Consider the following 12,903-nt stretch of genomic DNA (forward strand, 5'->3'; position numbering starts at 1 on the left):
TCATATTCCTAAGTACAGGATAGGCTTACATTATACTTTAGACGATGGGTTGGGTAATGTATCTTTTTTTGTGCATTTACGGAGCATGTTGAAGGCAAAATCGTGCATTCAGAACTACTGTGTGCACTCCATTAGTTCCTTAACTTCGATATCCCTTCCTATTAACGTGGGCTATCTTTAATGCACGTTTTAAAACGAAAGATACCATGCTCTCATTTGCCTAATTTGGATGTGACAAGCCGTACCGCAGTCTTGAGTTACTGGTTTTGCATTCTGAGCTTGGTTTATTACTCACCTGGTCCTTTGCACTGCCATCAGAAAGCTACTCTACAGCCCTTTCCTAGTGCTGGAGGTAATTTGCCAGTCCCAGAAGAAGGGGGAAGGACTGAAAAGATATGCCTCGCATAGCTTTCCCTGCATTTGCATTGCAGGGTAAATAGCTGACTTTGTAGGATGCTCTAGCCTGAATTTAACGCCTAAATGGAGTGAAAACACTGCTGCTGTGGTGGGCCTCATGGTTAGAGGGGAGCTGGGCAGAACTGCACTGGTGGCCTTTGGGTGACACCAAATCAGCTTTCCTTTCTCTAAAGGCAAGCTATCTCTTGTGTTCGCTTTTCAGAATTACTTTGTATAGTAAGATGTCAATGCTATTTTGCCAATTTTAATACGTGAGCAGTTCTGTTACTTCAATCTAAATACATACATTGCTTGTGAGATTGGAGCCTAAATCCATTACAGGGGATAATCTGATTTGGCTGTTAAATATGTGAAATTTACTTTTTTGTTTTTCTTGATATACCTAGAATTTACCCTACATGTTATGACTTATTTCTTGAATGTACAGCTAAGGCACTTCCTTCCTTTGAAGGAATACATCTCAGCTGTTAAAGCTAACGTGTTGCTCAGACTAACTACTTCTTGGTTTTGAAGAACCTTGCTATAACGCAAAAAGATTACTAAACCTTTGGGACTTCTTCAGAAGATGATGTGTAACTCTGCAGTGTAATACATACCAACAAAGTAACCAGAATTTCCAAACAGTTTAGAAACTCTGAAGTTACGTGTTTCTTGAGTTTTATTTTCCCTGGCTTCAATGGAGACACTCCTCCTTTTAGGTTATATTTCCCAAGCGTTGTGATTAACGGCAATAAGCTCTTTCTACTTCATCCCATTTTGAAACAGCGTATTTTGAATTGCTGAAAAGTTGCATGTTTGTAAGGTTATTTGGTGTATTATCTGAGAGGTAGTGGGCAAAATATTTTCACAAAGCCTTGGCAATTCTAGCACTGGGAAAACCCTTCACAAATTATGAGGGGACCTGCAGATCCCATTAACCTGTGTCATTTTACGCTTTTTTTGCCTCACTTGACAAGCTTTAAAACTTAGTGTTTGTTGAAAAATAAGTATCTTCAGTGTCAGGAGTAACAGAATGTAAACTGGTGAGTTGCCACTTTAGCTAGACAGCAGATTTACCTAGATATACAATAAATGGACAAACCTGTGGCTGAAAAAAATAAAAGTATTTGGGAGAGTTCACCCTTGTTAGAAGAATAAGAAAAGTGAATCAGTAATACCTCTTTTCTGCCACAAGTGACTTTTGTAAGGGACAAAAATGGTTTCTACACAGAATCTGTTGGACCTTGAGTAGGATATTAACTAGATCTCCTTATCAGTTGGCATTTGCATCTGATTTAACTACATGAACTCCAGCATGTATTTTGAACAACTTTAAAAGAACAGCGGCAGAATAACAGTGTATCTCTGGTGTACAGAGTCCAACAAAGTCAAAACCAGATGACTTCTGTTTAACGGTAGCTCATCTCATCTCTCAGAAAGAGGAATACTGTATTTTAATTTTTTCTTTCTCTGCACGAGTCAGTATTTCATCTATGTGAGGGTGAGCAAGCCGTCAGCCAGCTTCATCCTGGCTACTGGCTATTGCAGTATCAAGATAAGGGCTGCTTTGGAGAGGTTTCTTGCAATTCTTTAGCACTTAATGCAGTGAGATCAAGTTACGGCTGGTTTAATGCGATGTAAAACCTATTAAGGTTGCCATCGCAAATTTTAAACGATGATTTCATAACAAGCTTAACATAAAGTGCCAGTGACAGACTGATTGTTTAGTTGAAGATACAAAAATGAGATATGGGAACCACATAGCAAAAGGAGTTTTGTTTAAACCAGTTATATTCCATTTTAGATAACAGAAGCTTGCCTCAGGTTAAAGGTCCTTAAATGCAATAAGGTATAAAATAATGCTTCATTATTTCTTCCTAATTCACAGCTGACAGTTGTTGATTTGGAAGGAGATATCAGAGGAATTCTGAGTTGACAATTGCTGTGGTTGGGAGATAACGCTTGGGGTGACAAGTAGCAAATATTTATCCTACAGCTTCATCCTCTAAGGCTGAGGTACAGTAATCAAAACATAAGATTTAACATCTGAATGTAGAATAACTCAATCTTTTTGGATGACTGACACCGCTAGCCTAGGGTCAAATCACATCATGTTCTGTATGGCTGATAACGTAATCGAAGGATATAAGGTGACTTCCCCGTGCCTTGCGCCGTCACTGTTCCCCGTCGTGCTATGTCCTGCCCCTCCTTCACAACACTGAAGGCTGACGCTCCCCCAGACAGTGAGGCAGAGAGGATGTTGATGACTCATTTTTCCTTCATTTTCTTCACAAGCTGTTCCAGTGAAATAATGTGCTGTCTCTCCATCTATGCTTATCGCAAACAGCTGAACTTTTCATACAATTTGATGTCAATCGCTTTACAGTTTTGCAGGATCAACAGGAAAAAAGGCATGGAAAATTCCTCACCTCAAGCATGCTTTCCTAAAACAATGGCTTGTACCAGGGAAGTCTCATGCCCAGGCTGGCCTCCAGCTACTTTTTCCGAATTCTTTGCTGCTTCTAGCTCTTGCATTTACAAACATTAAACTTAGAGGGTACGGGAAGCAAGTCAGTATAGCCCAAATACTGCTGTGAGATGAGGTGAAGGAGCTAATCGTAGAAGAACTTGCTCTCATTAACTTCATGTGTGACGTGAGGAGGTTTAGATTAATCATTTAGAATGGGGGGAAAAAAGAGGAAGGGAGGAAGCAGGAATGTGGTAGTTTGTCAGAAATGCTTTATCGTGTTAGCCAAAGAACTCAGAAATCCCCCACTTTCTCTGCTTTCCTTGGGAAAGTTCTTGAACAATCTCCAGAGAAATATACTGGGCTTCCACTGCTCCTTCTGTTCCTGCTCTGTAAGCCAAGAGCTAGCACTAGCACTTGGGAATCCAGGCGGGAACAAGTAGCTGCAGGGCAGCAGGCTTGGGATTTCTCCTGCAGTAAGAGTGAATCCAGTGTGTTATTTGCGAGATCTTGCACTCAGAACTAATTTAAGTTTTCCCTGGAAACACCTAATTTTCCTGTTCAGTGGAAATTAAAGAGTCCTAGGGGCCTAATTTCCATACCTATGTAAGAGAGCACAAATTCTGAAGCTGACTAAAAAGAAACACCAGGAGCTCCTCTGCAGCTGAGCTCCCTGCAGCAACACCCTAACGTGGAAGCTGAATGCCCAGTTGCCTGGATTTTTCCAAATTTGTGCCTTTTGTTTGTAGCCAATTTACTGCTGGACTTGCCCTGCTAAATGGCTGTTAACACGAGGACCTTTTGCTTCCTGTTACCTACGGTTCAGTCTAAACTAGGGGCTGCCAATTCTGCTTTTTTTTGAATGCTTGACTTGATTTTTGATCACCCCTTTCTAATCATTGCAGTGGGTCTAGTAAATTTGGTAGCGTGCTGAGCCTCAGACTCCTCAGAGGCAGTTTCTGTCATGCTGAGGCTCACCAGTTTTTGGCTGGGTGCACAGAGCTGTTACCCTGCGATGCACAAACCATGGTTCAGGTGTGAGTGCACACTCGTGTGTCTGCCAGCTTCGCCCAATGCTACGTGCAGTTAATGCTGACCTTTTGCAGCAGGGGAAGATGGGTAATACCTGGTACAGCACAAAGGATAAGGCCCAATAATGAAACCCAAAGTTTTTAAATTAATTTGGATGTTCTGATTGAGTTTATACAAAAGTACCGCTCTTCTGTGGCTATGGTATTGTAGAAATGGTACCAGGACCTTTAAGTCAGATTTAACTCGCTTTTGATCCATGTTTTCAGTGCAAAAGCAACACTGAGCTGACTCCATATGTCTTAAAAATTAACGTCATAGTGTTAGACATACTTCCTAGAAAAGTCATCCAAAAATGTATTTTTTTATATATGTTTAGGGAAGGCAAATAATTAAGCCAAAGTTAATTAGTCTATTTGTCTTCCTTTACAAATGCTGTTTATTCAGGCACACAGTTTGTTGAAAAGCTATATAATGAAACACACACTGGGAGTTATTGTGGGAGGCTTTTTGTTGGTGATACTGATTCCCACAGTTTGCTGATGGCATACGGACAGCAGACCGGGCTCCTGCCCAGGGCAGCGCCTGATCTCAGCTGGGAGCGGGGCCGCTGCAGTGGGCGAGGCGCATCCTCCTCTCTCCCTCCAGATTGAATTTTCCTCCGGTTTAGCCCAGGCCGAGCTGACACGGTGCTCATGGCGGCACTTCACCGCGGAGAAGCGCCAACAGCTCCTCACTCACGCTGCTCCCTGCTACGTGGTGTAAGCAGTGAGTAGTGCGGGGGCGGGGGGGCGGCCGGCGGGGCGGTGCGGGGCCTCCCTCTCCCCGCGCGTTTCCCCTCAGCCGCGCTCCTGCCCCGCACGGCCGCCCCCCCGCCGCCGGCACTCGCTCCCGCCTTCCCGGGGTGTCGTGGCGCTCTCCCCCCGCCCCGCCGTGCGGAGCGGCTGCCCCCGCCGGCCGGCCCGCCCCCGCCCCGGGGGGCCGCGGCGTCCCCCTCCTCCCGGGGGCGGTGCGCGCTGACGCGGCAGCGCCGCGGCTCCGCCGGCCGAGTCGCACAATTATGAGAAAGAGCCGCCGGGCCGAGGCCGCCGTCAGCGCCGGGTCCTGGTGCGGAGTCGAACCAGCGCCGTCCGCCTCGCCCCGCTCTCCCCTGCGGCCCCGGAGCGCCGTCCCCGCCCGGCCCGTCCCCAGCCCGCCCGCCGCCGCCGAGCCCAGCCCCGATAGATGGAGACAGGCCCCGCCACCGCCGACGCCGAACCACGAGCGGGAGCTGCCCGGCGCGAGGCGAGCCAGAGTCGGCGCCGAGACCCAGCCCGGCCCTGAGGAGAATGGTGAGGGCGGCGGGGGGGGAGGGGGGCGCCGGCCGCCGCTCGGACGGGTCCCGGCCGGCCGCTCCGGGTGCCGGCGGCTGCGGATCCGCTTCGACCCTTCTGGCCCCCGGGCCCGCCTCCGCCGCGGCGGCTGCCGCCCTGCCCGCCCCGTCCGGGGTGCCGCGGCGGCGGGAAGGAGGGACCCGCCGGGCTGACACCTCCGCGCCGGAAGGGGAGGCGCGGGCTTGGCCGCCTGGGGCCCGGCCCGGCCCGGCGTCACCCCCGGCCCGCAGCTGCCCGGGCTGCCCCGAGCCGCCGGGGCGAGGCCGCCGCCCGGCATCTGCGGAGCCGTCCGGTTGGTGCCGGCGGCCCGGCCGCGCCGCCCTGCTGCCCTCCGTCCCCCGGCGGGGGTCCCGCTGCCCGGGGCGCCGCCTTCCTGCGGGGCTCCTCGGCGCGGTGTCGCCCGGTACCGGAGTGGTGCGGCCGACGGCGCCGTTCCCGGGGATGCGGCTGTGCCTCCCGGCTCGTCTGTCTCCCCGTGTCGTTTGTACCATTTCGACGCGTTGCCATGTCCAGGGGAGCGTGTGAGCCCTTGCAGAGAGCTGGGCGGGTTCCTACGGGAAAACACGGCTTTAACCCCAGCTCTGTCTTTGGCTGCGAGTCGGTTCTTCATCCTTGCGAATTTATTCCTTAGGTGATGCTCACAGAATTCGGAGCGAACCACCAAGTGCTTTCAGATAATTTTGAGAGTGCGGAGCGTGGATCTGTGGATTTCCATGCTCTGCTTGAACTTCCAGCCAGCTGCTTTGTTTCATGTCAGATAAAGGTGTTCCATGTCACAGTATATCCTTCAAAACCACAGGGGTTCATACCTGTGAGCCTTCTGTTTTGACGATACCTGTGAGCTGTGTAGAAACGCGGGCCATCTTTTTCCAGAACCTGCAAATCCAGCACCCTTCCAGCAGGAGCCTTCCCTTTGGCTTTTCCCACTGGAAAGCGCGCTTGGCATCTCCCACCTGTGTGGTGGTACTTGCACTTCTCTCCTGAGGTGGTTTTTATTTTTTCTGGGGTGTGGTTGGTATTTAGCTGGTTTGGGTTTTAGCTCCAGTGTTCAGTCGGTGCTGACATAGCCTAGAAATGCACAGATTGCTTTTAACCATGATAGATTTGTAAACTGATTGCGGCTCAGGAGTTTTGCTGGCGATGTAGCGTGTTTGCAATGTTTTATACTTACCCCGTGTTTATCGGATATTTTGAAACCACTGTTTAAACAGGTGTTTTGCCTAAGTTGAATGTGGGATGTTTAACGCAGGTTCGTTTTGCTAAAAATTTCCCGGCTGCTGCATGACTGTTTAGCAGTTCTGAATAATTGCTGGGCAGTGTCCAACTTTAAATCAGGAATTATCCTCAAGAGTGAGTATTTCAGTGTGGTAATTCTGGGATTCTGGGAGTTAAGTCTTTTTGTCTTTTTTTTTTTTTTTTTTTTTAATGTGTCTGTGTGGGTGAGATAAGTGTTTGCTAGATCATCCTTCATACCTTCTGGTATGAGGCCATTCTTGACTTAGCTATTTAAAGTAGGTGAAAAAACCTTTGTGCATGTGGAACTGTTTAGGCTGGTGTTGGACTGTTTGTACCTTAGTTTCCTGATGTTTCACTTTGATATTTTTTTTCTGCTTGTTTGAACTCAGGAGTGGAAGGGTGATTTTCACTTGTCGAACAAAGGCACCTTGAAACATCACTTTGCATTTAACAGCTATCTCACTTGTATTTAAAGATACTCTATCAGATCGTCTACCTCCCCACGTGGATTATCTCAGAGAGAGGCACTCCATTGTGTTTTAAACTTTCGTTTCTTTTCTTGTCCCTTGAGGCTCTGCCTAACTCTAGTCTCGCTGACTTACCTTTTTGTCTTATCGCATCAGCCCTGCTTTCTCTGTTCTGCTGGCGATAGACTGCAGCATCCAGACTCCTCTCTTTTTTCCCATCATTATCTTTACCACTTGCTGTGCTTCTCTTTCCTGGAAGCTTTTCACCGACACCCAAACTTTTCCTTCTTCTCTTTCTCGTCCCTTCGTGATGTGCTTTCTGTTAACTGTTCGCTCCTTGTGGACGGTCATGACAGATGAGTGTTTTCTAAACTAATCGATGTTGTCTTGAACTTAATTGATGCTGACACAATAGAGTTTGGCCGTATCAGTTTGTCGACTTTACACCAGTAATGCTGCAAATCAGTCTCTAAGAGGACTTGTCAAGAAGTGTGTGTGAAGGGAGGGAGATACATTTATAGTCAACAGTTTGTGTACTTGACAGGTTTTTGCATAGCAGGTTTAATTTTCTTTCCCAGAAAGACCCTGATTACCCTAAGTAGGAGTTTAATACATAGCTATACTAGCAGTGACACTCTTACTAAACTGATGCTGTCAGCGTGTTGTCAGAAACAAGCCCAAATTTGAAGTTCTAGTCTTTAAAGACTTGAGGTTGGATTTTGAAATTGTGACTTATGCCTTCAAAAATCAAGACAACGAAATGATACTTCTCATGCCAATATACTTAACCTGAAAAATGTATCTTTGTCTTGTTCCTTTTTTTTTTTTTTTTTTTTTTTAGATATTTATTTCTTTTGGAATCCTTCGTTTCCTTTAATCGTGTCTACTTTGGCCGCAATATTTGCGTGCCACCTTAATTTGCTGAAACAAGTAACATCAGTTCTGGTTTCTTTGTCTCACTTTTTTAAAGGCAAACTGACAGTAAAATCAATGTGTGTGTTTTCCAGAATTGAAGTTTTGTCTTTGAGGTCATGTTTCTTGTTTCTGATGTGAATAATTCCATCTTGGTGTATTTTAGCTTCGCTGGTTGAAATTCTGGCAGTTGACTTTTCAGCAGATAAATTACCGAATAATCTCAGTCTGTGTGTATATTTGGATAAGGTACTTAGCATGATTATTGAAGATAATGTCACTTCTTACCTCTGATACTGCCTGTATCTACTACTGTAGGTAGTGGCCTCTGACAAATTAGTCTATATGCTTCATTATTTCTACAAAAGTAGTCCATGATACTGACTTGACCTGTGGTAAAACTTGGGAGTTTGTTGCGTTGTTTCTTTATGTTCCCTGGCCTGAAACTTTCATTCTCCTCTATTGTATTCTCTGCACTCTTGTTATTGCCCTTTATTTGATTTAATTCCATCTCTTTTGCTCAAATCATGAAAATGTACAGGTAATAGTGTCATGTTAATATATATTGCGATTCAACCTCTACCAAAAATGATCTACCTCATTCTTGGTTTCTGTTATTTTTATTACTTTAAGCTTAGCTTTTCTTTCACTTGAATTGTAGATATTTTTGTATTTCAAGTAATAGAAAGCTAACCTAACAAAAGAACCAAAAAAATAAACCCCCAAAACCTTTGTATTGGCAAGCTTAGCTTCCTGACCTGGCTTGGCGCAGGATTAGTGGGGCATCGGTGCTGCTGCACAGGGGAGGAGGCAGGGTGTGCGGGAGGTGACTGCTCTGTTTGGTAGCAGCCGCTCGCTAACCCAGTGCTGTTTGGCACACTGAACCATGGCGTCCGGCTGGATGGGACCACGGGCCTCAGCAGCAGTGTTTCGGACCGGTCTCTCATCACAGCTGTTGCACTGACGGAGAGAATGCTGTTTTTTTGAGGAGTGGTGAGGCTTTTTCAGCCCCCTTTACGCCCATATTTTGCTTAGTATGTAAAGTGGATATGAGACGTTTTAAAGCAGGGGTGTGAGCCACTTTCTTTAACTACCAGGTTTGCTGGAACCACAGAACAGCTCAAATTTGTTTTTCTCCCCAGCCACTAGAATTCTTGAAGGGAAGCAGGGACAACACGTGTTGTCTGATGGCTGTTAGGTGGGCAGAGGAAATTTCTTACCACAGAAGGAAAGGCCAGTGAACTTCTGATGGGATAATGAAATAAAAAAACCAAGAGAGAAACTGGGATAACTAATGTTGTTATCCTTAACTGTATTGGTTTGGTTTTTTCCTTCTCAAGAATTGGGCAAAAAATATTCTAACTGTATGGGAGATACAGGGAGAAAAATAGCTGTTGCTGATTGTGGTGCTGATAATTCCCAAAAGCTGCCTTATGAAAGGACTAGAATATTTAACTGTGGAAAGTGGTTTGACAACATAATGGTATGAGGATGTTGCAGGAATAGCCTGTAAAATAAATGTAGTGGTTGATTGCCAAGAAGATTTTAAAGTATGGTAACAAACTTGACAGCACATTAGAACAGATTAAACTTGGTATATAAGTTCTGCATTTTCTTCCCCTTAACCAAAGTTCAGATGTTACTGAGGTGGTAGGCTTGGATTAAACCTTAATTCTGGGAGTGTCTGTGTTTTGTTTTTTTTAAATAAATTCTAAAAGTCGCATCAAAGTTGCAAATTATTTAATACTTATGTTGTTAAAAGCAACATTTTTTTTTTTCCTAAAGACTCTTACAAACTCATTCGAAATCGAGCTGTTTCATGCATTTCTTATTATCGGATTTTCTGAGATGTTTGATCTCTCTGTGTGTATGGCAGATGTGCAGTTGCGGGGTTAGTGTATCCCAACCCATTTTTATTTGATTTCATTTCAGCTGAAGGAGGATGGCGTTTGATATGTGTGCTAGCGTAGCTGTTGACTTTCTACAGCTGCAAAATTGGAATGTTACAGGCTGATTCCAGAATCAAGTTGGTACTCTGTTGTGTGTACTTTGACAGCTAACGTTTTCAGAAGATCATCCAACTTCAGAAAGCTTGGTTGATACTTCATCTTCAACCTGTCTGTGGAGATCACTAGTTAGCACTCAGATACAGTCCAACATGAAGTGCTTATTTTGTTTACGTGCACATCATGTGCTTTGCAAAGAGTGTGCAACTGGCTAACTTTCAAAGAGTATAGGTAGATGTGTGCCTGTAGCTTGTCTACGCCTGGAAGTTATGCACATGTGAATCTTATCAATGTCTAGACTTAGTGCTAGTAATTGTAATAACAAAAGGTTGGGGAGGCCTTTTTCTGAGTTGGAGAGCTTTGGAACTCTCTTAAGGTCTGTGACAGCCTGGTTAGGCTTTTTGCTTCCTAGTTGGGGATCCCAAAGTCGGATATGGATGACTCCCAGTGCTATTGGATTCTGTCTTTAATTGTTTACTACTAATCAAGTGAGATTTTAAAAAAAGAAGCTGCAGGTTCTGAGAATTGGCATATTTCTATTAATTTCTGATTTGCTGATTTTTATTTTTTGTTTTTATTTTTTACTGATAACCTTTTGGGTTATTAATGCAGTATATTTTTGCTGTCATACACTAATCCATTCCTGCTGTTAAAGCTCTAAATTAATTTAATCTAGGTGTTCAGTCTTTCACCATAATATAACTATGTAATCTTCAAAGCCTGGGAAAAGTGTCAGTTACAGCTCTGTCAGTTTTAACACAATGATTATTGCAACTGAATACCAGCCTTTGTTTTGTGCAGCATTCCCACTTACCTCTACCCAAAGAGGTAGTTGTTTTCTTAATCTTATCTACTTGTCTACTTGATTCTTGTCATCTTTGCTAAGAGACAACAGAAACAGAAAGATGCCTTCACTTTGTAGCCTCCTACCTTGTGCTTGGTGGTATTTTGCAAGATGACTCTGGTTGACAGTTCTTATCCTAATATCTGGGAAGTTTTTCTTTGCCTAATACTGCAAAGTGGTAATCAATTTTTGTGAATGAGGACTTGACAAACATGACTTCAAATTTATGTTTATGCCTTCTGCAAATGATTTTCTGGTTGCTCTGTTAGGAATACTGTATTTCACAAGCACTCCTTGCCTAAAAAATTCTAGATTCAAGGCACTTCTAGAACTAGTACTACTCAGCAGTCCAGGTCTTCCCACTATTACTCACTTCATTGATAATATAGTTCCCAAGACGGACCTGGAGTGCCTGAGGTGTGGATGTGTGTGTTGCAGGGTAATAATCTCAGATGCAGGGCAGGGTCGATGTTCAGGTCCATAGCATCTTTACTAGCCGCTCCCAAATCTGCCAAAACTTCTTAAAGGTGTGGCTGTAATCCAGTCTAAACTCACCTAAGCCCTGGCTGTCACCCTTCCACCTGTCTCTTTTGCTTCCTTCTGTACTTGGTGACTGTTTTGGGATCTGAATTGAACAAACATGTATTCTAATCACTTCCTTTTTTTTTTTTTTTTTTTTTTTTTTGAGGATTAATTATTTTGTCGGTCATTTCCCTGGATTGGCTCTCCATGTGACTGCATAAGTGCCAGTGCTGGTATGAGATAGGGTGGGATCATGTGCAGAGGCTTAGGAAATTGGACTGTGGCACACCTAAACTTGATGTGAGCTGTGAAGCTGGTTTGGAGGCTTGCTTTGAGGTGCTTGAGAGTTGACTTGTGCCATCCTATTAGTAAGTGTTCAGTTACTCTGCGTGCCACCCTCTCTGTATGAGTGTTTTCTCTGTCTTACAGCCTTGTGCACAGGCATGGATGGAGCTGCACCATCACAAGTCAAGTTCTGTAGCCTCTTTGAAGTATAAACCAAATCGCATTGCAGACCTGGTCTAATTGTACTGCAGGCATGTAGTAGCGACGTTGGAATACTTCTGTATCTAAATTTCTGTTTAGATAGGATGCTTTTCTTGACATTCTGTGTGTGTGCTACTAGATGTAAGATGACTTTTTTACCAGGTATGCTGTGCTGTAGTCTGTGCGCTGAGCTGCGTCAAGATGAGTTTGACCCTTCCCATCAAGTTATTTCTGTTGGCAAATGATCCACTGCTGGTAACTTGTCTCACATAACATGATAATGCTAGTTTTTTTCTCTCCATCTTCTTAACATGCTGCTTATTTGCTTTCTAGTGCTATTCCTGTTCCTGTTTAACTTTCTCAAGAAGCTGAACCTATTTCTTTGGGGTAGGAGAGTGCGAAGCTGCATGCCACTAATGTATCTGACAGAGCTCAGCACAGCAACCATGTGGCCAGGTTCAAAGAGGGTCACACCGATGTGCAACGTTGTTAAAATTGCATGTGTATTGGTCTTGTGTAGTAAGCTTAATGCAGTATACTGGTTTGTGGCTAGAGCCAGTCTGAAAAAGCTCTGCTTCCTTTCAAAGCCTGTCCCTGTGGCTGCTGCGGTCATGCAAGTATTTAGTCAGGCATCACTTCAGTCACCTGAATAGGTTAAATTATGCATGTGCTTAAGTGACAGATGATTTGAGCCTAAAAAAACCAGTTGTGTAATTACAGAACTGTTAATCAACTTTCTCTTCAATTACAAAAATCAGTTAATCTACAGGAGTAGGTGCAGTTAATGATGTTTGAAATGTCAAAGTCTTACCAGTTTCTCCTGTGTTCCCTGGCTGCAGTATTGTCTAAACTGTAGTTTGCAGCATTCTGTTACAACAGCAAATTTAATAGAGCTTCAGCTGAAGGCATTAGAAGAGTGCATGGCTGAGGGTGATCTGGCCAGAAAGTCTGAGAGTGATTGATCTTGAACGAATTCCTGCTCAAGGTAGTAATCTTACACTAGGGAAAGAGTAATGAATCACTGATATCATAGCTGACAAATATCCTAGACAACTTTCTAGGAACTTAGCATCGTCTGGTGTTGCAACGCCTCTGGATGCAGAACTAGTTGGAAGAAGCTCACTCCTGATTTCACAAGCTGTAGTTTACTGACTCCTTGATCGTG

General features: G+C 44.5%; 1 protein-coding gene across 2 annotated transcripts in view; it reads left to right on the forward strand.

The window, feature by feature from the left end:
* The first annotated feature begins 4,962 nt into the window (after positions 1 to 4,962).
* TRPM7 (transient receptor potential cation channel subfamily M member 7) overlaps positions 4,963 to 12,903 on the forward strand; it is a 59,124-nt gene continuing 51,183 nt past the window's right edge. The window contains exon 1 of one of the 2 annotated variants that reach the window (XM_055810039.1): positions 4,963 to 5,223. In XM_055810039.1, coding sequence (XP_055666014.1) covers positions 5,221 to 5,223 — 3 coding nt within the window. In that variant the 5' untranslated portion in view covers positions 4,963 to 5,220. The remainder of the gene's footprint in view (positions 5,224 to 12,903) is intronic. The other variant, XR_008748052.1, reaches the window with a different exon arrangement.

The sequence above is a fragment of the Falco peregrinus genome, chromosome 1, assembly GCF_023634155.1.
Source record: "Falco peregrinus isolate bFalPer1 chromosome 1, bFalPer1.pri, whole genome shotgun sequence".
NCBI lineage: Eukaryota > Metazoa > Chordata > Aves > Falconiformes > Falconidae > Falco > Falco peregrinus.